This window comes from Portunus trituberculatus, chromosome 25 (genome assembly GCF_017591435.1).
Source record: "Portunus trituberculatus isolate SZX2019 chromosome 25, ASM1759143v1, whole genome shotgun sequence".
In the NCBI taxonomy this organism is placed as follows: domain Eukaryota; kingdom Metazoa; phylum Arthropoda; class Malacostraca; order Decapoda; family Portunidae; genus Portunus; species Portunus trituberculatus.
Window position 1 is genome coordinate 12,070,315 of NC_059279.1, and position 27,500 is coordinate 12,097,814.

The 27,500-nt window shown below is 40.1% G+C and overlaps 1 protein-coding gene across 7 annotated transcripts in view; it reads left to right on the forward strand.

The window, feature by feature from the left end:
* LOC123508638 (neural cell adhesion molecule 1-like) overlaps positions 1-27,500 on the forward strand; it is a 333,273-nt gene that overhangs the window by 18,886 nt on the left and 286,887 nt on the right. For 2 of the 7 annotated variants that reach the window (XM_045262475.1, XM_045262476.1), the window contains exon 1: positions 7,318-7,699. The exons of 1 other annotated variant lie outside the window; for it this stretch is intronic. In XM_045262475.1, coding sequence (XP_045118410.1) covers positions 7,639-7,699 — 61 coding nt within the window. In that variant the 5' untranslated portion in view covers positions 7,318-7,638. Of the gene's footprint in view, positions 1-7,317; positions 7,700-27,500 lie in introns of those variants that run through there. 4 more of the 7 variants (XM_045262477.1, XM_045262478.1, XM_045262481.1 and 1 more) reach the window with 4 other exon arrangements.

The window sequence follows — 27,500 nt, forward strand, 5'->3', positions numbered from 1 at the left end:
TTTACCATGTCTCATTCATTTCGTTTCTTACCTTTCTTTCCTTATCCATGTCCTTCCATTCCCTCTCATCTTTCTCCTTCGGCCGTCTCCCACTCCCGTAATAACTCTTTTTCTCCATTCTCCCACACCTCTCCTATACCTTTCCTTCCCTACATCGCTCCCATTGTCTTTCCCCCTCCGTCCCCTACCGCCTGTTTCCTTCAGTACCCTCACCCCACGCCAATAATTTCTCTCCTCTACCCTCCTCTCCTTTCCTCCCCATACCTTTTCTACCCTACACCTTCTTGTCTCCTTCTCTCCTTTCCCTGGCTTTTCTTTCTACCTGTGTACCTTCCAGTCCCGAGAAGGCTTAGGAAAATTCCAGTCTCGATCTCGAAATAGAAGCTCACACAAGAGAAAACAGGTTTGGGTTTAGGTTGTATTTTCGTGCCTTTGCGAGAACAGAAATCCGTTTAGGGGAATTGCAGCTCCTTAAGTGAGTTTATCCCTCGGTTAACGTACTTACTGTTGGGTGAACGCGAGGCATTCTGTGGGCAAAGATGATGTTTGCTGTGGAATACTGGGAACGCGTTCTCGAGATGCACTTCTGTGGTGTTCACGATGTAAATGTGTCGTGCTTGTGTTTTCCCTCCTTTGGTAAACTTTCTTCTGTGAATCCACAGAGTTTCCTTGCCTTACTGTTACCAAAGGTCAGTTGAAACATTAGGACTTAAAACTGCGAGTAATTTAAGGGTCTCAGTTCCGCTGACGTCACTGATGTGTCGTCATGGCAGTCTTTCAACTCTTGTCGTTTGTGGATTCCTATTCCATGAAACTTATCAATTTTCATGTAATTCTGTCATATTCGTTGAGGTTTATTAGATTTTTTACAAGAACTAATACAGTATGAGTAAGTCTGTTTTATATTTCTTTCCGTAGCAGCAGTGATTTTTTTGTTTTTGTTTTTTAGCTATGAGGTCATTGGCCAGCCTCCTTTAAAAATTAAAGAAAAAAATAATTTTTACGCTTAAAAGAGGAAGCTGCATTTATTTAATGCATATCATGAAAACAAATAAATTAATTAAATTCACTTTGCAAATAAATGACTAGTGACTGATAACAATGCTTTAATAATAACATGCATTATTAATAATATGTGACGGGCATCTAACATTAATAACACTCTCAGACAATAAGCAATATCTTAGTTGTTCGCTTCTCTCAGTTCCTAATAGCAGCTTGCAAGGGGCTGCTGGATGACCTTCAAACACTGACCTTGAGGAACAGATGCTTGGTAATTATAGTAATGTCTTGGAAACATGGTTAGCGAGGCGGGAATGGGCTGGTGTTTGTATTTCTTTCTCTTCATTTACCTTTTTCTGCCACTAATTCTCTCTCTCTCTCTCTCTCTCTCTCTCTCTCTCTCTCTCTCTCTCTCTCTCTCTCTCTCTCTCTTCTCTCTGGCTGCCCCTTTAGGGAACAACTGAGTCATCACTCATTTGAGAGAAAGTTTGGAGTCTGCTAGTTGAAGTAGTTAGTGTAAAGAGAGAGAGAGAGAGAGAGAGAGAGAGAGAGAGTGAGTGAGAGTGAGAGTGAGTGAGTGAGAGTGAGAGAGAGAGTGAGAGTGAGAGTGAGAGAGAGTGAGTGAGAGTGAGAGAGAGAGAGAGAGAGAGAGAGAGAGAGAGAGAGAGAGAGAGAGAGAGAGAGAGAGAGAGAGGGGGGGGAGGGAAAAGGGAGGCAGCGTCTCCATCGGAGTGCGAAATCGAATGGTCTAGCGTCTCCTGCGGCCACGGAACAGCCACACCCAAGGAGGCGGCGCCGCTTAAGAGAGAGAGAGAGAGAGAGAGAGAGAGAGAGAGAGAGAGAGAGAGAGAGAGACCTAACACTAACCCCCTCTAGACAGGCTAAATCTTCTCCAGTTAATCCAAAGTAAATCGGCGGAACATCTCTTTACATATCCTGGCATTAAACACAGGGCCTCCCTCCTGGCCAATTCCCATCAGTGTGTAGGGGAGAAGGTCCGTCTGTCTGGGAGCAAAATGGGGACACATGTAGACCTGCTCTTTCACCGATTGGACTCCTGGTGTGCCGTCGCGAACAGTCTGCGAATTATCATAGAAAGTACAAAATTTTCTATCTGGCTGCTTTGACCCCTCTACCTTTGATGGCTAGGGGAAGCTGCCTTGGTTGCTGTGGGATGCTGGGTCTTCCTACCTGCCCTTACCTGTGGTGGGTTGAGGTGAAGTCCTATTTGCCTTTGATGAACGGTGCCTCCTGGCCGTCACCCTCCTGTCGCTTTGGAAGTAAGAGCAGCTGGCAGTCCATCTCCCTTTGGTGAGCAAGCGAGATACGGAGGCCTGGAGCTGCAAAGGGGATTGTTAAGCTCGGAAATGAAAGTCAGTTGGTGACGAAAATAGCACAGTGTTCTTTCTGGGGCTCAAAGTTTGAAAAGGGAAAGTGTTCAAACTCCCAGTTGAGTTGAGAGTTCGCCGTGCAGGTGTCAGTGTTGTGACTTGGCCACCGCGTGTCATCAGGGCGCGGCGGTGTCATTTGCACTTTACTTCGCTTAGTGAGGTTTGCTTTAAGCAAGAGGTGTGAAGCTCTCAGTTGAAGCCTTACAGTTTAGGTTTCACTATATTCCTTAGCTTGAATATGAAGTGTCATCATCACCATCATCATTAGAGGATCGCAGTGCCTTTTGCACTTTACGTACATTGGTTGGTTCGGTTTGCTTTAAGTGAGGGAAATAAACGGCTGCTTCCTCACCCTCATCGCCGTGCACGGCGGCTCTACGTGAGGGGCGGCGCGTCCAGCAGCCTCCGGCAAACCTTTGTTTAGCAAATAATTCATCTCGCCGAGCTGCAGGTGTCGCCACTCCCAGAGACTAGTTTCTCTCTCTCTCTCTCTCTCTCTCTCTCTCTCTCTCTCTCTCTCTCTCTCTCTCTCTCTCTCTCTCTCTCTCTCTCTCTCTCTCTCTCTCTCTCTCTCTCTCTCTCTCTCTCTCTCTCTCTCTCTCTCTCTCTCTCTCTCTCTCTCTCTCTCTCTCTCTCTCTCTCTCTCTCTCTCTCTCTCTCTCTCTCTCTCTCTCTCTCTCTCTCTCTCTCTCTCTCTCTCTCTCTCTCTCTCTCTCTCTCTCTCTCTTCCACATTCATAACTCTTTTACATCTCTCTCCTTTACTGCTCTCTCCACATGACTCATCTCTCTTCTTCTTCCCTTCTCCCTTTAATCCCTTTCCAACACCTTCCCTTCACTTTCTTTCTCTTCCTTATCCTTATTTAATCCCTTTCCACTCTCGTTCTGCACTTCTATCCTTACCCAACTTACCTTCCTCACATCCCCTACGTCACACCTTCCCCTTACTTACATTCCCTTCGTCACTTTATCTTCTTTCCTTCCCGTCAGCTTCTGCATTCCCGCCCTCTCTTCTCGCTCCCCTCGAGACGCCAACACGACCACCAAATATTTTAGTGAGCTCAACACACCAGCAGCAACCGGACATTCGGTCCAGAACACACTCAGTTTATCTCTGCCGACCTTCTACTAGTGTTTATGAAATTGCAGTATAATTATTTTTCACCCTTCTCTCTCTCTCTCTCTCTCTCTCTCTCTCTCTCTCTCTCTCTCTCTCTCTCTCTCTCTCTCTCTCTCTCTCTCTCTCTCTCTCTCTCTCTCGTGTGACTTCTGCTTTTCATATTTGCGTTCCTGTGAGATAGTTTTCTTTCTTTTATTCTACTGTATTTTGTATTGTATTTCTTAACTTTGTTGGCATGAAAAATTTGAAAGTTTACGTTGTTGGGGAAGAGAAGTTTTGATGCAGTGTGTGAGGTGGAGTGCGGAGTGAGACGCGGCCAGCATGGGAAGTGGGAGCTGAAGTGTACGTGAGAGATAAGACACGGCGTAGTGGGAGAGAGAGAAAGATGATGGATATTTTACGTAGATGTCAGCGTAGAAAATAGCGGAATAAGTAAGAGTAACGTAATATATAAACGAAATAGAAACTCATATTTGTAACTAATGAGAACATGGATGTGATTGAAAGTTTTTGTATTTTGTTACGTAGAATTAAAATAAAGGTTAAAGTAGAGTAGATGATGGAATGAATACAAAAGAACAAGAGAAGTAACAGTGGTAAAATAGTTAAAAAAATGAACTAACCGTACTAATTACTTAAATAACTCAATTCATACGTATTTGTAAGAGGGAACTGAAGGAATACGAGGGTAAAGAATGAAATTTGGAGAGGTATAAGTGGGAAAATATAAAAAAGAACAGCAATAGAAATAACGTGCCTGTAATTTACTGAAGGAAAACATCTGGTATTTGCGACGCATAAATGAAGAAACAAATCATGCATGGAAAACCGTTAGAAAAGAAACAGCAATGTTTTAGCAGCAAATGTGAAACTGCAGTCTTGAAACTTTCCAATAAAGAAATGATATAACATTGATACTTTTGAGTCTATAAGAAAGGGAATCACAGCAACTCAACTTACACTATTTATATTTGGGTAGGTTATATTGAATTAACTAATCTAATCTAACTCAGTCTTTCACAACCTAATGTAATGTAGCGTAACATAATTCAGCCCAACCCTACGCATCCTAAACATGACAGGGTAGGCAGGTCACGTTGAAGAGGGTGAGGAAGCTTGTACAAAGAACGACAGTGAGAGACGAGGGACGTTACCAGAGAGGAGATACGTGTTTTAGTCTCATCCTTAGTAGAAGCCGAGGATCAGAAGGAGAAATCTAAGTATGTGAGCGTGTACAGGGTGAAACAGCGATGTGGAGAGTGTGCGAAACGATCCAGGGTGCATCAGCGTGTAAAGTTTTGTCTGAGAACAAAAATGAAGGGGAGAAAAAATGCGGCCCCCTTCTGCTTTTGCCTCCATCTTTTCTTTATGGTTTTCTTCCCCTACGACAGCCATTATGCAAAAAACCCACCGTTGTATCCCTCGTCTTGCCCTTTCTCCTCTTCTCACTGTTCCTTTTCGTCTGTTTCTTGTTTCCCTGTTTCCTTTCCCTTCATTCACTAAACGCTGATTGTTCTACTTTTCTTCTCTTTTCTTATTGATATTTTCCTTTTTCTTAGCTTTCACGAATATTTATTCCTTAGCAAATGAAAACCAAACTGATGGTGATTGTCTTTTATCTGAATTTTTTGTTCTTCTTCTTTCCTCCAATCTATGCCCTCCCTTTGTCATCATTGCCATGTACTTTGCCCGTTGCTGTCTTCTGTGGCGGTATTTTCTTTGCTTTCCTTTTCCTCATCATCATCCTCCTCTTATCCCACTTCCCTTTCTATTATCTTTTTATTTTCCCTTTCCTCAGCATTCTTCACTGAAAGCTGATTCTATTTTTTCTTCCGCTATCCTTCTCTTCCTCCCATCCTTAAGATTTACAAATTCTTATAAGAACGGTACATTTTTAAACCATTTCTTATTGGTATTTTCCTTTTTTTTTTTTTCTCCCTTTTTTTTATCGTTTATATCTTGTTTTTTCGTCTTGGTGTTTCTTGTGGGAGTGTCTTTACTTTCCTTCTTCCTCCCTCTCGTCCTCGTCTTCGTCTTCCTTTATCTTTTGCTCCCCATTCTTGCCCTTCTTCGTTCCTTTCTCAAACCAACCTTCCCCTCTCATCTCTCGCTTCCTCACCATTAGCTGCTGTTCCTCACCCATCCCTCCAGTCTTCCTCCTCTCCCTCTCCTCCCTCTTCCTTCCCTCCCTCATGTCCTCCTTCCAAACTTTCGCCGTAACGCTGAGTGAGGTGAAAACAATTTAACTTCCACGTGACCTCTTCCTTCCCTTTGACCTCCACCAGTATCCTAGCCTTTCCTCATCTTCTCTAATCTATCGTCTCTCTCTCTCTCTCTCTCTCTCTCTCTCTCTCCGTGACTCAGGGCGTGAATTGGGGATAAGTGGAGAGGCAATATGAGAAGAGAGAGAGAAAGTAAAGAGAACGAGAAAAGAGAGCTAGTGAAATAAAGAGAACACCTGAAACTGGGAAAGGAAGATAATGAAAATATGTGAGCGAGAAGAGGAAGAAAATAGACGGTAATAGAAACGTTGGAAGTGAGAAACTGTACGGAAAGAAAGAAAGAGGAGAGAGAGAGAGAGAGAGAGAGAGAGAGAGAGAGAGAGAGAGAGAGAGAGAGAGAGAGAGAGAGAGAGAGAGAGCTGAAAAAAAATGAGGCGTGGAGAGAGGGAGAGGAGGAAACAGGGAGGAAAAAAAGGGAGGTGAGAGGAAAAATTAGGCCTAAATAGAAGATGCTGAGGCCTACACGTGGCGAGGATCAGCATCTCAATCAGCACACAACGTCAGCACTCTCTCTCTCTCTCTCTCTCTCTCTCTCTCTCTCTCTCTCTCTCTCTCTCTCTCTCTCTGTGTTTTCTTACTACACACTAAAGTGTTTATTTTAGCCATTTCTTTTCTGTTTTCTTCATTCTTTGCTTCTCGTTGGCCTCTCAGTGCCCTGATCCCTGAAAAATGATAGTCCTATCTTCAAAGGTTTAGTGATTCAATGATTTCTTAATGCAACAAAATGGAAAGGCGTTGCTGAAATGACCTCAAGTGCATCCTGACATATGTGTGTGTGTGTGTGTGTGTCGGAAAAGAGGGGAAAAAAAGTTCTAGCTCCCTTTCATTCTTCAGTGGTGCCATCACGGCCTGTTTGTCTGCTGTCTAGTGGTTGGGGAGAAACATTATTAACGACGCCTTATATTGATGAATATATTAAGGAACTGACTGGGAAATGACGCGCAGTTAGTTAAGGTCTAATGAGGAAGAAAAATGATAACAACGTGTGCATTTAGGTGAGCCGCAGCAGCGGTGGGAATGGTGGGAGGCAAAGGTGGCATTAGTGGTAATCTCTGTTGCTGCTGCACTCGAAAATTCCGCTAAGAGGAGTTTTTGGAGCGTGAGGCCGGTGCGGTAAATGTGTTAGTTGTATACACCAGTTATTATTCATGAGCTTCCGACGAGCGGCAAGATAACCGGATAGAGAGGACCGCAGCATCCCCTGGAAGTTGAGGACGGCGGCATGAAGGTGGGGATTCCCTCTTATTATGTGGGTGGGGGAATATAGTGTTACCCGATGTGTGTCACCCATACACCTCCCAAGCGGTCCACGCCGCAGTGACGCACTACCCGCGGCCCGCCACCAGAATCCACAGGGTTGGTGTCATCCATTCCCACAAGAGTTGTTGCAGAGTTTACTTACGACGATCCTCCCTCCAGGTGTCGTAAACCCGCCGCTGGAGTGTAGTATCCATGCTCTTGCCCGGTCACTAGTAGCTACTCTGCGCGGGCACGCCTGCGCCACACGTAACAAGGGTCTCCTCCCACACTTGAGGCCTCAGTTGCCTTTCAGCTCTCGTGTGGGAAGGTCGTGTGCGCCGTTCCCTCGCTGGTCTTGGATAGTAACGCGGGATTTACCTGATTGCTAACTAGTGTTGAAGGTGGATTTTGAGAGCGTGTGGTGTGCTGTCCCTAGGGGTCCTGCCGCGTGGGTGTCAAGGGTTCTGCCCGCAGCTGGGAAACGTGTTCTGAGTGATTTACGCAATCTTGTGTCGCAGCGCGTGCACGAAGAGGATATTCTTCCTGTAGCTACTTGGCGGTGACGCTTTGACCAAGGAGCGAACGAGGGGTGAAGAGGCGCCGACATGGGGACCCTCGCCCGACCTTCCCTGCTGGTGCTGCTGCTGGGACTCCTTTCTGTCACAGGTGAGCGTCGCCAGCACTGAGGCACATTTCTTCAGCGTCGCATCAGTTTCCCGCCTCAATTATAGTGCGCTGAAACAGGTGTCGAATCGCCATCTCGAACTCGTATCTAGAGAGGCGCCAAGTAAGATATTTTCATGCTCTGCGATTTCCTCCACGTGAGAATAATTTCCTATAACCAGTAACGCTTCCTTCAGGACGAAATGACGCAAAGGAAACGAAATTTGTCACACGTTATGACCCTATACGCTTTCCCCTCATAACATCGTTTCCATAAAACACCTTCAGCACGTCACAAAGAGGGAGAGACGCACGAAACGCATCGCTCCTCCCGTAAAAACTTCAAGAAATGTATTACACTAAATAATGTACGAGAGGGAACGTAAGGGAGGCACGGAACATCTTGGAAAGCCTCGCCGCGTACCGTGATCCCCCTGAAGGAGCAGCGTCAGACAAGCTTTAGTACCCAACGCAGCAACCTTATCTCTTGCCTTCTGTCTGTCTGGGTCTGGCCTTCCCTCCCTTTTTTCTCTGCGGCCGTCAAGGAAGGGAGGGTTAAGGCACTACTGGGAACACTGATCGCTACCTTTCCACTTTTTTTTTTCTTTCATCACCATCATTCGTTCTTTCTTTCTTTCTTTTTATATTTTCCTAAGGTTTCTCTCTCTCTCTCTCTCTCTCTCTCTCTCTCTCTCTCTCTCTCTCTCTCTCTCTCTTTCCTTGATAGTTGGCATTATTGGTTATGTATTTTTCTTCTACGTATTTCATGTTTGTATTTTAATTTTTCTTTCTCCTCCACCTCCTCCCCTTCCTCCTCCTCCTTCTCCTTCTTCTTCTTCTCCTCCTCCTCCTCCTCCTCCTCCTCCTCCTCCTCCTCCTCCTCCTCCTCTTCCTCTTCCTCTTCCTTCTCCTCCTCTTCGTTCTCTTACTCCACTTTTTCTATTGCTTTCTTCTTCACACCTCTCTTTCACATTCATCATGTTATCTTTGCCTCCATCCGCACCTTTCTCAGAATCCCCCTCCTCTTGTCCATCTCACAACCCCGTCTCACTTATTACATAACCTTTTCGTGTCTTCTTATAAATTCTTTTCCTATCGTTTTACTCTCTTTATTTTCCCTTCCCTTGCTTTCAATCCCCAATCATCATCTTTCCTTCACTTCTCTCCCTTCCTTATTTAATATTCCTTTCTTTACTCTCCTCTCTCTCTTCTTTCCTCCGTGACTTACTCTTCATCCCGTCCCTTACTTTACGCCTACACTTTCAGACTTGAAATTATGATAGTTGGTTTTTCTCTTCCAGTAATTATATATATATATATATATATATATATATATATATATATATATATATATATATATATATATATATATATATATATATATATATATATATGAGAGAGAGAGAGAGAGAGAGAGAGAGAGAGAGAGAGAGAGAGAGAGAGAGGCAATGAAGTCAACATGAAACTGTTTGTGTGTGTGTGTGTGTGTGTGTGTGTGTGTGTGTGTGCGCGCGCGCGCTTGCCTGCCTGCCTGCTGTATTTTTTCATGATATACTTAGCGAATTTGAGTGTGTGTGTGTGTGTGTGTGTGTGTGTGTGTGTGTGTGTGTGTGTGTGTGTGTGTGTGTGTGTGTGTGTGTGTGAATCGCGTACCGTCGTACGTTGCCATGTCCACTTTCCCCTCGTCCAAATGATGACAACTGGGTCTCGTGTTTCACTCAGTTTTTGCTGCAATATTTGCCTCTCATCCCGAGGGAATGGCGGACGCTTGCTTTTCTTTCTATCACGTTCTTTTTGTTTGTTGATCATGGACATAAAAACATTCTCTCCATCTGGTATACAAAGGTCTTTTCATTTTGTATTTACTTTAAATGTAGCACAGTGGAGTCAGTCCGCTTTGCTGGAATTATGGAGTGGTATTACTGTAAGATTATTTAGTGTTGTTGATTCAGAAATAATTGATTTTTTTTTTTAAAGTTAAATGATATGAAATGAGAGTAATGAAAACATTTTAACATCAAGTGAGACTTATAAAAATCTACTGACGTGAATCAATTTATAAGAGAACGTGGCATTTGAATAGTTTATCGATATAGAGTAGGATGGAACATGACGGTAATGCATGTACTTCACTGTATATTAGAAAAAAAGACTGACGGTAGCTATACAAATAAAATAATGAGGGAATTAACCCCTTCAGTAATGGGACGTATTTTTACCATGGATTTTAGGTGTGATTAGACGACTTTATTTACATTAGGAAGGGTTTATGGAGATCAGAAGATTAATGGTCCAAAATCCTCGCTATTTTAATCCCCCCATGAGTTTCTGAAGCACTATAAAATCACCAAATAGTAACCAGATTAAATATGAAGACGTTTATTTTTTTTATTGATAGAGAACAAATTGGACAGTGACGGCAGTGCACGTTAAGAACAACAACAATAACATCCACAACAAAAGACAATACTGATGGTGCGATTATTATCTTCACATTTTGCGTAATTTTCTGCCTTTGTTTTCACATTATTTTATGCCTTAATTATATATAACTATCTATTTAACTCTATCTATATCTATTTATCTGTCTGTCTGTCTGTCTGTATGTATGTATGTTTATCTATCTATCTCTATCTATTTATTTATCTATCAGTCTATGTATATCTATCAATCTATTTATTTATTCATATACGCATTTATTCCATTTTCTGACCATCACAATGCAGACTGTGATAAATGAGGGGTTCTTAGCAGATTGAAGCAATTAAGGGTGATGGAAAGATGCCAAACACAGGAAAAGTGGGCGTGGCATGTTGCTTGACTGCTGTTCGTGACTGTGATGTGATGTGCGCTGTAATAATGGCAGTTTGGTGTTACCTTATTATTGATTGCGGCAGGACGGAGAGTGACTAATGTAAACGTGGTAACAAATAAAAAGGAAAGTTCCTCACGGATTTTTTAAGTTGAATATAGAAAAAAAAGTTTGTTATGAATGCATGATTCAGTATTGGCGATTGTTAATGTTGTTATTGTTGTTGTTATTATTAATCTTTTTCTTTTTTCTTCTTGTTGTTATTATTATTGTTATGCTTGAGTGAGTGATTCATCAGAGAGTGATCAACTGTGGTAAGTGAATTTCTGTTCTGCCAAATGCAAAAAAATACTTATTTATATTTTAGCGTAAGTGATGATATAATGAAGATAATGATGATGGTTATGATGAAAATAATAACTGTAGCTTTATTTGATAATTGTGTTCACAATTATTAAATCAATCAACTTTGAAATAAATTTGGTCTTTAGTCAGGTACTAATTTGATGAGTACGTGTCTGTAAAGCTACAAAATAAAACAATGTTTTATTAATTCGCAGACATTTTATGTGGTTGTTAATGAGTGTGTGGAAGAATATGGAGTGAAAGGTTGTTTCAGTGAAGTTATTTTCGATGTTTTATACACACTTTATGCAGAAGGTAATGTGACTCGTATGGTGAACGTGGTAATTAGAAACACAGATGAATATTGATTTTCCTAATGAACGAATCGAGGTTCTCTTTGTATTCCTACCTAAAATAATTCCATTTGAAGAGGACTTTCACAGGCTGCGTTTGTGTAATTATGAGCGCTTGATATGTATCGGTGAGGATGGTGCACGCGCCCCTGTTTATTTTGTTTGAAAAAAAAAAAAATAATGAAAAAATAAAATGCAATATTCTCTGAAATCATAAATGTGATCTCTATTTAAAACAAAGCACAATTATCGATAGCTACAATTTTTGATAGGCATCCATTCTGAAGTATATTTTAGATATGTAAACTTTTCCATATATTTTCCCTCAAGTAAAATTGGTATACATCATGATAAATCTCAATTTCGCACACATCATAATTTCAATCCTTAATAGACGTTGGTATTTGAGGGCATGTACGAGTATATTCTCCTCAGGAATCATTCACTGGGTGCATGGGCGTTGTGCCTCAATGACAAGGCGGCGAGGAACACTCAACTACGCTTTTCTAAGTATACTCATAAACTTTCAAGACTGTCACGAGTTACATCGAATAACTGACGCCTATGTGAGAGACCCTGAGATCGGAAAACAGAAACGTCATTAAATTTTCATAAGTTAATAATGCAGCAAGTATTGAGCAGCGTGCAGGCCTAATATTGGATGGTTTTGATATGTACAGTCGTTATCAGAAGCAAAGCAACATACCACACTCGTATCTTCTGTGCTTTCTTCTCTTGATTGTGCATCCTCTAATGATTTGAAATGTCATGTAGTGTAAGAAGTAAGAGGATTGTCAATAGCCTTAAGATTGGGGAAAGCATTGAACACCGTGGAGCCAACAAAAGACTGGTGTGTTATTTGATTACTGACTGTTGCTGTGCATTGTGTTCAGCCTCACGGTGGTATGTGCCGCTTCAGTTCCATGCCTGGCTGGTCACTTCCATTTTATTTATTTCAATCTAACAACTCAACGAACCGAAATGCGAGAGAGGCAAACTTTTAGTGAATTTTTATTAAACTCTCTAATTTATATATGTGAAAAAAGTAATTAGGAATAGAAGTTTTTATTTTTCATGTGTGTGTGTGTGTGTGTGTGTGTGTGTGTGTGTGTGTGTGTGTGTGTGTGTGTGTGTGTGTCTTTGGGTGTAGGAGTGAATAAAGATTTATCGACTCAAAATTATTCGTGCACGTGATGTCACCACTCGTAAAGCTCTTCTTGTTGCTTCACCCACACACAAACAGATGCGTGATTCTATTTCCTTTAGATAGATTAGTGTTTGCTTAATTCATATCATTCCGACACACTTTTGTGTATGTACCCACGCGCACATGTGTGTGTGTGTGTGTCAGTGTCATTCACCTATGGTAGTCTGCTGGTCACCCAGCCAGCCATATCCCTACTGTGAGGACTGAGATCACTTAGATGTCACTGGGACAGAGAGGTCACAACCTCTTGGGGAACATCCCGTATCTACTTGTCAGGTGAACAGGGACTTTATATATTGAGTGTGCTTTTTTTTTTTTTTTTGTGTGTGTGTGTGAGAGAGAGAGAGAGAGAGAGAGAGAGAGAGAACGAAAACGAAAACGAACATTATTTCGTCAGTCTAAGTTTTTGTATTTCAAAGATGAACGTGTAAAATATTTGGTTAATGTGTTGTAAGTTTGTAACGCGATCTCTTCAACACAAAATACCTCACGCTTGGAATCTAAATCTTACACACAGACAAACACACACACACACACACACACACACACACACACACACACACACACACACACACACACACACACACACACACACACACACAGGCCTATCCGAAGATCGGAAATAATGAGCTCTGAGCTCGTTCCGTAGGGTAACGTCTGGCTGTCTTGTCAGAGACTGCAGCAGATCAAACAGTGAAACACACACACACACACACACACACACACACACACACACACACACACACACACACACACACACACACACACACACGGAAAAACTAACGTAGACACGAGTAGCGCACCTCTTCTTTCTCTCTCTCTCTCTCTCTCTCTCTCTCTCTCTCTCTCTCTCTCTCTCTCTCTCTCTCTCTCTCAAACACACGCACGCACCCTTGAACTTCTTCCACTAAATCACATATTCACACACGTTATTATCGACCTCACTGCACGGCTTCCTTCTACTACGACTTCGAACTCCCGCTGCTTCTTACGTCCTCTGTTCTGCCGCCACTCATGCTGAGAGACGCTCCGCTCGTTCTTAGCCAGCTCTGTGTTATGGTGGCGCCGTGGAATATTTTAGCAGTTAAGCCCGGGCTGTGGCGGGTGAGTCGAGTGATGAATGTAATTTTATCTCTGTAGGGAATGCGGCATACTCGTGCTCGTATTGTGGAACTAACGAGATGTGTCAAAATATATATGGTGTGTGTGTGTGTGTGTGTGTGTGTGTGTGTGTGTGCGTGCGTGCGTTCGTGCGTGCTCTTTTTATTTTCTACAGCCATTCTACAGCCAGTCGATCACTACTATTAGTACTGTTATTACTACTGTTACTCCCCTCCTCTCTCTCTCTCTCTCTCTCTCTCTCTCTCTCTCTCTCTGTGTGTGTGTGTGTGTGTGTGTGTGTGTGTGTGTGTGTGTGTGTGTGTTTCTATGTATGCACGCACGCCTATTCCACCATTTGCACGCACGCCCGCCCTTCTCTCCTGGGCCACCAACATGTTCACCCTCCACAATATGCTCCATAAATCAGAGCGGAAGCGTAGCAAACTTAGCCTCTCCTGCCCCAACACCAACGCGGGCAGGTGAGGTGAGGCAGGTGCACCACACGGCCCAGCTCACCTGTTGTGGTCTCTGCTATGAGATTCCCCTTGTTATCCGGAATCCAATTAACTTGGCTAGAGCACCTGGAAGTGTCCTCTTAATTGTGTGTCGGTCAGGTAAAGTCTGGTGCAGCTGGGTAGTTAACGGGCTCAATATTTAGCACAAGTGGAGATTTTGAGGAAGGGAAGTGTGGTGTGATTGCATAATAAAGGGTTGGAAAGGTATTCAATAGATATTCAGTATTCCTAAAGGGTTCGTGGCGCCTCGGGGGGGAGATTTATTCTTCTCGTAAAAATGCAGTGCCACTTAATCATGAATGGATTTGCGGGTCGCACGCGTTCTGGTTTAAATATGAATGAAGGATATGCACCTTGAAGCCCTATGACTTTGGGGTGTGACGTGTGCCGGGTTATACGTGAATTATACATGTCCGCAGCGTTCCTGATTGATTTTAGATGCGACAGACAGGAAACACTCACACATGCGCGAGTGCATGCAAGAATATAAAAGTAGTAGTAGTAGTGGTGGTGATAGTTGTTAGTTTTTCAGCAGCAACAACAGCAGCAGCAGCAGCAGTAGTAGTAGTAGTAGTAGTAGTAGTAGTAGCAGCAGTAGCAGCAGCAGCAGCAGTAGCAGCAGCAGCAGTAGCAGTAGTAGTGGTGGTGGTGGTGGTAGTGGTAGTGGCAGTAGTAGTCAGCAGCAGCAGTAATAGTAGCAGCAGCAGCAGCAGCAGCAGCAGCAGCAGCAGTAGTAGTAGTAGTAGTAGTAGTAGTAGTGGTGGTGGTGGTGGTGGTACTAGTGGTATTAATAGTCGTAGTAGTAGCAGAAGTAATAGTACTAGCAGCAGCAGCATCATCATCAGCAGCAGCATCAGTAGTAGTAGTAGTAGTAGTAGTAGTAGCAAAAATATTAAAGGAACTAGTTAAAGTAATGTAGACTTGATAGTGATAATGGTTCTAAAAGACAAACTTTCACACACACACACACACACACACACACACACACACACACACACACACACACACACACACACACACACACACACACACACACACACACACACACACACACACACACACACACACACACACACACACACACACACACACATTGCGTTTGCTTTTGCGGTAACAATTATTCACTCGAGTGCAAATGCTGGTCAGTGGCAGGCCATTTGAGCTCTGTTTACATACAGTGGCTTGTCTACATGTGCCTTGTTTGCATTGGGCAGCAGACGTCAGCAGGAGCCAACACCCGCTGTTCGCCCCTCGTGGGAACAATTTTGAAGCACCAGTTTTGCATGGCGTCAACATTTTGGCTCTGCAACAAAACTAGGATGTGCGAGGGGCGTGTGGAAGGGTGTGGAGGGGAAGTGGGTGGAGTGTGGAAAGGATGTGGAGGGAAAGGGAGAGGTATGTATGTATGTATGGAGTTTACTTGTTTTGTTTTGTCTGTTTTCACCCTTTGTATTTTATTTTTATTGTTTTTGTTTCTCTGTGTGGCCGGGTGTGGGTTAATGGTGGGGCTTTTGTTCTGCCGCGCACCAAAAGTGGGCGATGGTTTTGGTGATGGTGGTGAAGATGGCAGTGACATCTAATGGTGATGTGGTGATGGTGGTTGTGGTGACGGTGATGGTGGAGGGCTACTTCAAAGGGATCTCAAATAATCAAGTAAATCAAGCTCCTTACTTTTTAAGCGTAAAGAAAAATGAAAAGGAGCGGAAAGGAATGAAAAAGAATAAATGAAAATTCCTATTAAGTTGCCTTTTAAAGTGAAAATGCAAGAGGATTTTAAAACAAGTTAAGGTGGTGGTGGTGGTGGTGGTGGTGGTGGTGGTCCAGTTTTTCTGTATATGTCTGTTGTTCTATTATATATTTGTGTTCCATTGTTTCGTTCCTTCTTTGTGTTTTATATTAGATTATTGTTTTACTTTTTTTCTTTTTTTTTCCATTGAAGTGACTGAGTTTTTCCTTTGTCTCTCTCTCTCTCTCTCTCTCTCTCTTTGAATCTTCATCCTTTTTCTGAAATTTTATCCATTTCTTGTTTTGTTTTGTTAGTTTTTTTTTTTCTGTGGGTGCATAACAACTTTTCTCTCGTTTTTCTTCCCTCGTTTTTTCTGAACCCTTTAGCTATTTCAACTTTGACCATTTCATATTTTAAGGTAACATGAACGAGATATTAAAAATGATTAGTATGTTAATATTTACTGCATTGTGGTATGTTCCCAGCTGTTAATTTGAAAGTTCTCACTAATATCTTTTTGTATTAACTGTGTAGCTACGATAAGGATTATTATATATTAGTATCATGTAAGCAAGACTTGAAGATTTCATTAAAAAAAGGGAGGATAGTAAAAGAGTATGTATTTTCTTGTTAGTTTGGTTTACATGTTAACTTCACTATTATAGATTGTATTCTGTGTATCATTCATTGTTGCTCAAAGGTATGTAATGATGAAAAAGATGTTTGATCTTTCATTTTTCTTTTGATAGGAATAATTTCGACAAACTCCTATGGAATCGCTCAAAAGGAAGGTCATAAAACTTAATCTCAATAATGAACGATACGAAACGATCATAAAGGGAAACGTACACAGCATTGGGTAGCACGGACGCATTGGTGCCAGTGTGTTTCGGCTTTAAAGGACGCGATGTGATCAGTGCCAATTAGGTTTTCATTAATATTCCGTTCACTTCAATGTACCTGTCTCGATCCTGGTTTTCTTTTTTTTTTTTTTTTTATTAACTTTCGAATCAGCTTATTCTTTTTTTTTTTCATGTATAATTTCCAAACTATGTTCTGTTTCTTTAATCCGTAGTAAGTATTTTGCAAGTTCGTTTTATTACGGACTGTAGGTTAACGATCTGAATGGTTTGTGTGTGAGTCAACCTTAAGGAAATGTAATGGAAGTCAAGAAATACGTATATCTTGGCCCGAAGTTCACTAACCTGCTGCTCTTGTTTCCACTGGTATGCATTTTCCTTTGATCATGAGTCTTCTGATCTGTTGACACCCTCCTTACAGAATCTGATACTTGATTCCTAGTAAATCAGGGAACTTGACATTAAAGACTTGACATGAAAGGAAAACTCAAAAGACACAAGGGATTCTGAATTTTTCTCGACTTTCACCGTTGACAGTAAGGAATGACAGAGTAGATGTAGAATTTTTAATGTCTCTAACTTTATTTATTTATCATTTTTTTGAGAAGTCGTGTAGGGTTTCCTTTAGATGCGGTTCCATGTGTATTTGACGGTCAGAGATCTAACATTCTTTACTTGTAACTCCGTTTATCGCTACATTTTCCATACTTTCAATTATAAATATGTTTTTTTTCTATATTCATTTACTTTTCATTCAATAAGGGAAAACCGGCCAAGGGTAACAAAAATGATTAAACAAAAGACCCACTAAGATACCAGGCCGCGAAATGCAAGGCGTTCTGTCTCTTATATGAAGTATTATGAGTAATATCTTACGAAATTGTGTCCATGTATTCCTTTCCTCCTCCTTCTCTACTTTATCATTGAGTTTGATCCCATTGTCTCTGTTCTTGTTTCCACTTCCCCTATGCAGCGGCGCGCGGCTTACGTTCCCTCAGGCCTCAGAGGCAGAGTATTCGTGCTATATATAGGAAGAAAAAAAAGGTAAAGAGGCATAATTAAGGTGGAGTTTTGTATGGGGGCGTTATGGCTTTGACGTATATTGCTAATTTAGGCTCCATAATGTTAGCTAAACTGGTTATAATTCTCTCTCTCTCTCTCTCTCTCTCTCTCTCTCTCTCTCTCTCTCTCTCTCTGTGTGTGTGTGTGTGTGTGTGTGTGTGCCTCGTGTCGTAACATGTAACTATTTTTTCTGTATGTCGGTGTCGATTTTATCTTGTGTTTCCGTTTCTCACTCTACAGTATGCTCCCTCCCCTCTCTCTCTCTCTCTCTCTCTCTCTCTCTCTCTCTCTCTCTCTCTCTCTCTCTCTCTCTCTCTCTCTCTGTGAAAGCTTTTCTTTTATACTCATTTTACCCTCATCCTTTTCTCCTTTATTTTTATCTTCCTGTTATTGTCCTTCCCTTCCCCTCCATCATTACTGTTTTTCCCCCTTTTATCTTTCCCCTTTCCTCTTCCTTCAGCATCCATTTTGTGCTGCTTTCATTCCTGTTTCCTCTTTTACTACCTACCCTTTTTCCCTCCTCCTCTTCCTCTGCTCCTCAACTCGTAACTCCATCCCCAGCACAGTTACTCTCGCTACACGTCTCCATATTTCTCCTTTCGTCTCGGGCACCCTCGTTGCCAACACTTGACCAGTAATTAAAAGTCCTTCACATTGTGTTTCCGTCTGTGCCTCCTCGCTTCCCCTCATGGCAGCAGTTTCCTGGAGTCACCCTTCAAAGATGACAGTTTTCTACAATATCCCTGGCGTTATCACCACCTCCTGCACAGTAAACACGACCTTAACGACCGGAATTAGTGCGTCTTGTACGAAGTGTGTGTCCACAGGAGAGGCGTGCGAGGCTGCAAGGAGATTGATGGTGCGGGTGGGTTGGTTGGCTGTCTGGCTTGTTGGATGGTTGGTTGGCTGGGCTTGAGTGTGTGTATTGAAGGCTTGCTGGTGTGTGTGTGTGTGTGTGTGTGTGTGTGTGTGTGTGTGTGTGTGCGATCGTGTGGGCGTGTGTGCGTGCGTTTGAAAGTCAGTCATGTTTGTCTCCTTTGATTCAATATACGTAAGGGAATATTACATTAAAAATGGCACAAAAAGATAAGATATCGTACGCATATCCTGTCTCTCTCTCTCTCTCTCTCTCTCTCTCTCTCTCTCTCTCTCTCTCTCTCTCTCACACACACACCACATAGGGACAAATCTAAAGTTTCCTTCTCGTGTCTTTTGAACCTTGAACATGATTAATTTTCCTCCATCATTCAAATCTTCATGTGATTCCTATTTCGTCATATCAGATGCTTTCCTCGGAATTGCTTCTTTTTTTTCTCATCTATTTATATTTTTCGAAGAAGTGGTAGCTGCTAATTTCTTTTTCTCGGACTTATCTTTTTTTAATTTCCTTTGAATTGTTCTCCAGTTGCGCTCATTTGTATTCTTTTACCTCAATTAATTTCCTATTATTCTCTTCATTATTCTCCTTTTCGCTGTTAGAATTTTTCAATTTATTAATTTCATTTTTTTTTTCCACCATCTCATTCCCTTTGATAACTTCCACGTCTCTCTCTTTTCCTTCTTCTTTTTCTATACACGTATTTCTTTAATTTCCCATTCGTAGTCTTCATTCCTTCTTATTCCTGGTCGTCCTCACTCTTCCTTACTTCCTTTTTATTATCCTTCCTTCACTTTCCACATACTCTTCTCCCTTTCACTCCATTTCTTTGCCCAACTTCTATTACTTTTTTTTTCACTTTCCAGAGTTTCTCAAGTAAGTTAATTAACCATCTCTTTTTTCCATATCCAGAAGGCAATACTGGACACCTCTAGGAAGTCTGCATGAGACGGATTAATCATTATTTTTCCTGCTCTCTCATCTAGGAGGAAGGAGAGAGAGAGAGAGGTGTGTAGGCGATGATGAGGAAATGAGCCCTGAGATCAAAATTAAATTACGGATTTGAGAGAGAGAGAGAGAGAGAGAGAGAGAGAGAGAGAGAGAGAGAGAGAATGCTGAAGTGACAGCGAGAGAGAGGTTTAGGATGCTGATATGACAATGAGAGAGAGAGAGAGAGAGAGAGAGAGAGAGAGAGAGAGAGAGAGAAGGTTAATGAGTATTTGATTAAGATAAATCTTGGTGTTAATTTTCATAACGATCGTCATCATCATAATTATCCATAAATATACTTGTGGCGTAGAATTCTTTGTGATTGTATATGCGACAAAACTCTCTCTCTCTCTCTCTCTCTCTCTCTCTCTCTCTCTCTCTCTCTCTCTCTCTCTCTCTCTCTCTCTCTCTCTTGACACCAACACGTTTCAACAAAATATAAATAACACTGGCATGCAATATTTTTTCACAACATTCAGTCATTTACTTTGGCAATTTCATGTCTCTCTCTCTCTTTGTCACCGTGTCATAGAGTGTCGTGGTGCATCTCTCTCTCTCTCTCTCTCTCTCTCTCTCTCTCTCTCTCTCTCTCTCTCTCTCTCTCTCTCTCTCTCTTCCCCCGTCTTGTTTTTTCCTTTTTTTTACCTCCGTCTCTTCATTCTATCTTCCCTTCTTCCTTCCTACATACGTGCCTCGATTACTCCATTCTTTCCTCTCCCTCGTGCTACTCTTTCTCTCACTTTCTCCCTCCCTTCTCTCCTTTTCTCTCATCCTTCCTATATTCAGTCTCCCAATTCCTCTCTCTACACCTTTTTTTCTTTCTTTCATTTCATTTTTTTTCTTTCCATTTTGATTTTCTCTATCTTCCTTTGTATCATTTTGTTTTATCTTCCTTTCACCGATTTTTTTTTCCTCTGTTCTCGTTTGTTTTATTTTTTCTTCTTCTTTCTACCCAGATATCTTTTCCTTTTTGTATATTCATCTACTTTTCCTCACCATTATCTTTTTCCATCTTTATTTTTCTTGGTCTTTTTCGCCTCACGCTTTTTTCATCCTCGCTTGCTTTTTTATTCCTTAATTTCTGTATTTGTGGTCTATTTCTCTCTTTTCTCACTTTTTTCCCTTTCGTCTATTTCTTATTTTTCTTCTCTTTTTCTTCCTCCTACTTTTTTCTTCACTAATTTTATCTTTTTCTATTCGTTGCTATTTTCGTTTATCTTTTCTTTCTCTTTCGCTTTCCCTCTCTCTCTCTCTCTCTCTCTCTCTCTCTCTCTCTCTCTCTCTCTCTCTCTCTGACAGTTCGTTTTCATAACCAACTAACTTCATCTGTGTGGAGGTCAATATTTGTGTGTCCCTTTATTTAGGTGTGGCGGCCTGTTCGGGTTACAAAAGTGGACCGTAACGATGGCAGTGACACTAATTCTGTGACGGCGCCGCGTTTCTCTGATATATGGCGTTACGGTGACACCAGGACATATGTTTAGTGTTCTTTGTGTGGATTGCAAGTGTAGTTTTTTTTCTTCATTTATTTACGATTATTACTTTTTGTATTTGAAGTTTTCTGTAGTGGTTGTTCCTGAAGGCCTTATGTGTTGACTTAGAGGTGTGTTTCTTGAAGGGTTGATTGGCTTGTTCTCTCCTGTGTGACAAGTAAGAGTTCTTTAGCAGTATTTCGTACGTACATTATTTGGTGGTTGTTTGTAACGCTTTCATTGCTAGAATTTCTTTTTAATAATCTTTAAACGTTTTTCAGATATATATTTTCGTAGTAAAAGATGGTATTTATTTTCGTAGATTAGAAACCAGAAAATAGACTTCTCGTATCCTTTCTTCTCAATGTTTGCTCAAACTATATTACTTTACTACTTTGAATGTTACTGAAAGACGACCAAAGTAGTAAAAAGGGATATTTACCACTTTAGAAGAGAATTAGTGTGATATGAAATAATTTCAATATATATATATATATATATATATATATATATATATATATATATATATATATATATATATATATATATATATATATATATATATATATATATATATATATATATATATATATATATATATATATATATATATATATATATATATATATATATATATATATATATATATATATATATATATATATATATATATATATATATATATATATATATATATATATATATATATATATATATATATATATATATATATATATATATATATATATATATATATATATATATATATATATATATATATATATATATATATAACGTTGTGATCGGTTTATAAAGTAAATGACAAGAATTTATATTTGGGTGTTATACCTTTTCACGGCAGACACGAATTTTAGTGACAAGAAACACTGTGCACATTTACAAAAGATGAAATGACAAAACTATGCAAAAGGAAAAGATTAATGTTTTGAAAATGAGGACGAGTTATTTCTTCTTTTCTTTTTCCTCGCTCACTCCTTCTAACTAACTTAAGTTATTTTTAGAGAGTTTCTGACGCTAAAAGAAAGGAAAAATGAAGAAAAAAAAACAGCATCGTGGACTTGCAAGGATTAAAAGTTTGCCTTTGATATCCAGAGAGGAAGTTCCAAGAACGTAAAAAATACATGATCAACCTTGTCTTCTTAATTATACTGTAACGGCCTCCGCTCCTTCTCCTCTTCCCTTTTTCTCAACCTGCTTTTTTCCTCCTCGTTCTCCTCCCTCTTTTGTTACCGTCAGATCATCATTAGTGTTCATCTTACCTACTTGCCCTCCTCCTCCCTTTTTCCCTCTGCTCCTCAATCTTTTCCCTCTTATTTTTTCCTCTTCATTGTTTTTTTTCCTGCTCCTCCACCTTTTTTCTCAACATCTTTTCTCTTCCTCTCTTTTCTTTTTCCTCTTCTTCTTTCTCTCCCTCTCACTATTCTTCTTCCTCCACTTCTTCCTCCTCCTCCTCCTCTTCTTCTTCTTCTTCTTCTTCTTCTTCTTCTTCTGCATCACCTCTTTATCCCACCCTTTTCCTCTTCCTCTCACTCGTTTTTCTTGTAACCTTTCCCTATAACCTCAGAAAAACAACTAGTATATATTGATTTTCTCTCTGAAATAGATCGTTCAGACGGAAAGGAAGGGAAAATAATGTATACAGGGACGAAGAAATATAATGCGGGAGTTTCTTGTGGACAAAATATTTAGGAATTGGATGGGTTATATGGGCTGAATAATTATGGTTTTGGATGAAGCTTTATGGAGGAGAAATAGGAAAGGTAGATTTACGAAGAGAGGAAGACCAAGAGTGAAGAAAGGGGAGAGAGAGTGGTAGGAAGGAAGGGGAGAGTTTTTGATGAGATGGGAGAAGTTAAACCGCATGATATTGATGGTATATTTAAGGAATTTTGGTGGAAAATACAGTGAGGGGGAGAGAGAGAGAGAGAGAGAGAGAGAGAGAGAGAGAGAGAGAGAGAGAGAGAGAGAGAGAATCAGTAATATATTATTCACACGATTAATTCACTTTACCCTTTAAAAATCAACCAAATTAATTAAAATCAAATACTGTACGAAGCAAATGAATAGAAAAGATAATAGATAAACTTAGGCATTAGCCGCCACCACCACCACCACCACCACCACCACCACCACCACCACCACCACCACCACCACCACCAAACACTATCATAGTTATTACCACTTGTACTGCGCAAATGTATACAATTACAACAATTTTAGTGGTAGTGGCAGTACTACTACCAGCAGTAGCAGCAGCAGCAGCAGCAGCAGCAGCAGCAGCAGCAGCAGCAGTGGTTTAATAGCATAGCAGCAGCAGCAGCAGCAGCAGCAGCAGCAGCAGTAGCAGTAGCAGCAGCAGCAGCAGCAGCAGCAGCATTTTAGCAGCAGCAGCAGCAGCAGCAGTGGCAGCAGCAGTTTGGTAGCAGCAGCAGCAGCAGCAGCAGTGGTGGTGGTAGCAGCAGCAGCAGCAGCAGCAGCAGTAGCAGCAGCAGTAGCAGTAGTAGCAGTAGCAGCAGCAGCAGCAGCAGCAGCAGCAGCAGTAGCAGTAGTAGCAGCAGTAGCAGCAGCAGCAGCAGGTGCAGTAGTAGCAGCAGTAGTAGTAGCAGCAGCAGCAGCAGTAGTGGTTTAATAGTAGTAGCAGCAGTAGTAGTAGTGGTTTAATGGTAGTAGTAGTAGTAGTGGTTTAATAGTAGTAGTAGTGGTTTAGTAGTAGTAGTAGTAGTAGTAGTAGTAGTAGTAGTGGTAGTAGTAGTAGTAGTAGTAGTAGTAGTAGTAGTAGTAGTAGTAGTAGTAGTAGTAGTAGTTAGTGGTAGTAGCAAGTACAGTAGTGGTAGTAGTAGTAGTAGTAGTAGTAGTAGTAGTTGGTATTATTATTATTATTATTATTTATTATTATTATTATTATTATTATTATTATTATTATAGTTATTATTATTATTATTATTATAGTTATTATTATTATTATTATTATAGTTATTATTATTATTATTATTATTATAGTTATTATTGTTATTATTATTTTTATTATTATTATTATTATTATTATTTGTAGTAGTAGTAGTAGTAATAATAGTAGTCGTAGTAGTAGTAGTAAATTTAGTCTGGGGGCATAGACAACAAAACACAGAAGAATAAAAACATCATCTTGAAAAAAGAAAAATAAAGTGGATATGTTAATGAATTTAAGTGAATCAAGAAAACTGGTGTTTGAATTAAGAACTGTCAAGTCAGAAGTCAGGAGCAGTCGAGCTAAAGAATAGAATACATTAAGGAAGAAAAGAAAGTTTTTCGAGAGCAGAATTCAGTGGATTTTCGTTTCCATAATATACAACCGCGACTCTTTTCTCTATTTAGTGGTCGAGCGGGGAGTGGAGGCGTGAAATAAATGTGTGTATTAGAGTTGCTTAACATGGAAATCCCTCTTTTAGTGGCTCTTTGTATGCAGAGATAAGGCCTTTCGTTAATGTTAAAAGTGAGTGTTTTAATCTTTATAAATTATTATGTGAATGTAAATGTGTTCTGAATAGTGATATTAACTGAAGGTTATTCAGGTCCATTAAGTGACGCTGACTATGTTCTGATCTCACTCAATGATGCCTTCCAGAGAAAGTGTGTTTTGATCCTACTAAGTAATACTAAGAGTGTATTTCAATCTCACTAAATGGTGCTTATTGAATGGTGTGCTCGATTTCACAATGTTATGTTTCAGAATTATTCTGGTGTTTAGAAAGTATTCTGATCGTTGCAAATGATGCTTCAAGTTTATTCTGATTCTGTTAAATGATCCTTACTGAAAAGAAGGTTTCCCGATTTTCCAGGCAATGGTGCCAGTGTGTTCTGATGCCACTAAATGACTCGTAAAATGTATTCAGGTCCTATTCAGTGATTAGAGTGTATCCCACTGTAATCTCTCTGATCTTACTAGATGATACTTATCAACCAGAGTGCAATCTGATTCCTTCAGATAGTTTCTTGAGTATGTCCCTGTCTCTCTAAAATTATCCTTCGAGATAATTCTGAATAAAAATGCGCACTTTAATCTTCAAATCGTGCCATGTATTCTCTCTAAGCTGATGCGACTAAATACCACTTGGTAAGAGAGTCACAGGCTTTATGTTGGCTTACATTCAAAGTGAGTTGAGTTCTTCCTTTTGACTGTAGCAGGAATGTTATACTTTTCTTGAATTTGTGAGGTTAATAAAAGAACGCAATATGTATGATTGTACTGCTGATTACAGGTGCTGGGCAAGTCACTTTGTTCCTTAAATATGTTGTAAGAACGCTTTACACACACACACACACACACACACACACACACACACACACACACACACACACACACACACAGAGGCAAACTAACCAACCAACCAACTCAAATAAACAATAAAATAGTAGAGATTATTACACAATAAAGTATAAAAACAGAGGGAGCGCCAGATAAATATAAGCACACACAGACACATGCACATAAAAAGAGAATAAAAAAAGGGGAAAAGTTGAAAGTTGGCAGCGATGGCAAATGGGCGTATACGAAACTTTAGAGGCTGAGGCACGTACACTGTTATAGTAGAGAGAGAGAGAGAGAGAGAGAGAGAGAGAGAGAGAGAGAGAGAGAGCAGACAGACAGCCATTTAAATGTGAAAAAAGGAACGTCTAACCTTTTCTTCGTATATTTTTTTTCACACAATAATTTAGAACCAAATCCATTCTCAACACTTTTTTTTTTCCGTTAAGCGTCAGAATTAAGTGTCTGTGGACTGACGATCATTATGAAGGAAAGGAAGTATGGATATGTACGTTGTTTCATATTTTCATGGAGTGATTAAGAATTATCGATATTATTTTTATATGTTTATTTTCCTTGTGTTTTCAGTAACCAACCTATATGTGTCCACAGAGGAAATGAACAGTCACAGGGAAAATTACACCAGCTATATCAAATGACAATCTCAATGAAAATTAAATGACATTATGGTTGTTTTCAGATCATAGAGGTCATTGTTGGTATTGTTAAGATATTTGTTTTGTTTTTGATGTTGCAGAATCCTTGTTTATCTATACTATTGTAGAACTACGAAAACACTTTTAAAACGTAAATAAATTCTAATAAAGACTTACAAATAATTGAAATGTAGCACGGATAAGATTGAGAACATGAACTTAATTAATTTTTGTCGTCTGTGGTCGATACTCCTTTTACATAAAAAAAAGAAAAGAAATTAAAGTTTTAGATAAGGGATCGTGGGAGTAGACCTTCTATTACCACGAGACATGAAGGTTTAGAGTATGCACCTTTCGCTGACCAGGCACCCCGAACCTCGTGTTTAGCAATGCGGGCGTTAACATTACACGGGTCATTAAAGGCAAGAAGCCAAAGGGGGCATGGGTGGAGAGCAGTGAGTCCCTCTGTATTTCTGTACTTACCATGAAAACAAGTGCAGGGAAGGTAATGGCTTAATCGTTTTAGTCGTTCTGTTACTCTTTCATAATTGGCTTACGTTTGACTTATTTGTTGGCACCTCGAATACACGAGAAAAACTGGCTGTGAAGAAAGAAAGGTTTAGATATACAGTCTTTTATAACACTGTTGCCATTACTTTAATCTCTAGTGTTACTGCTATTTCTTATTATCTTCTCCATAAAATAAATTCTTCAAAAGAATTATTTCAAGCTATGGCCTGGAATCAACTACCCGAAAATTTAGAGAAAATATTAATTTCAGTTCTTTTTAAAAGTGAAATAATACAAAAAACATTCCTACTGTGAAAGCTCGTAACCAGCTGTCTTTTTTTCTTTTATCTTGCTTAATATGGAAATATATGTGGAAGTGTCAATGGTGAGTATATGTATGTATGTTTATATGTAGCCATCTATATGGGCGCGTAAGTGCGCTTTGTATAAGAAAGATGGACGTGTGTGTGTGTGTGTGTGTGTGTGTGTGTGTGTGTGTGTGTGTGTGTGTGTGTGTGTGTATGTGTGTGTGTGTGTGTGTGTGTGTGTGTGTGTGTGTGTGTGTGTGTGTGTGTGTGTGTGTGTGTGTTGTGTGTGTGTGTGTGCTTAGGGAAGGAAATGGTATTTGTAGTATGTATGATTGTGCATTGTTGCATTAATTTCCTATGTTTATGATCATAAATGCAGGAGCATGAATGTGTATTGTACATTGGTAAATATGAATTAATATGCATGTTTGTTTTGTTTTTGAGTGTATGTATTATGAATTAGTCATGAGCATTTATTACTATATATTTGTAAAATGTTTATTGTAATGCAGGTAGATGAATGTTATTTATTATTTTTTTTGTGGTTTTGTATGGCTTCAAACGTTCTCATTATATTGCATGCTATAGTTTACCTTCAGGTCTTCTTAAAAAAAGAAAATAAAACCGCTTATTACGCCTGGCTTTGCAACTTTTTTATACATTGCCTAATGTGTACAACCTAAAGCTAAATATAAATCAGCATG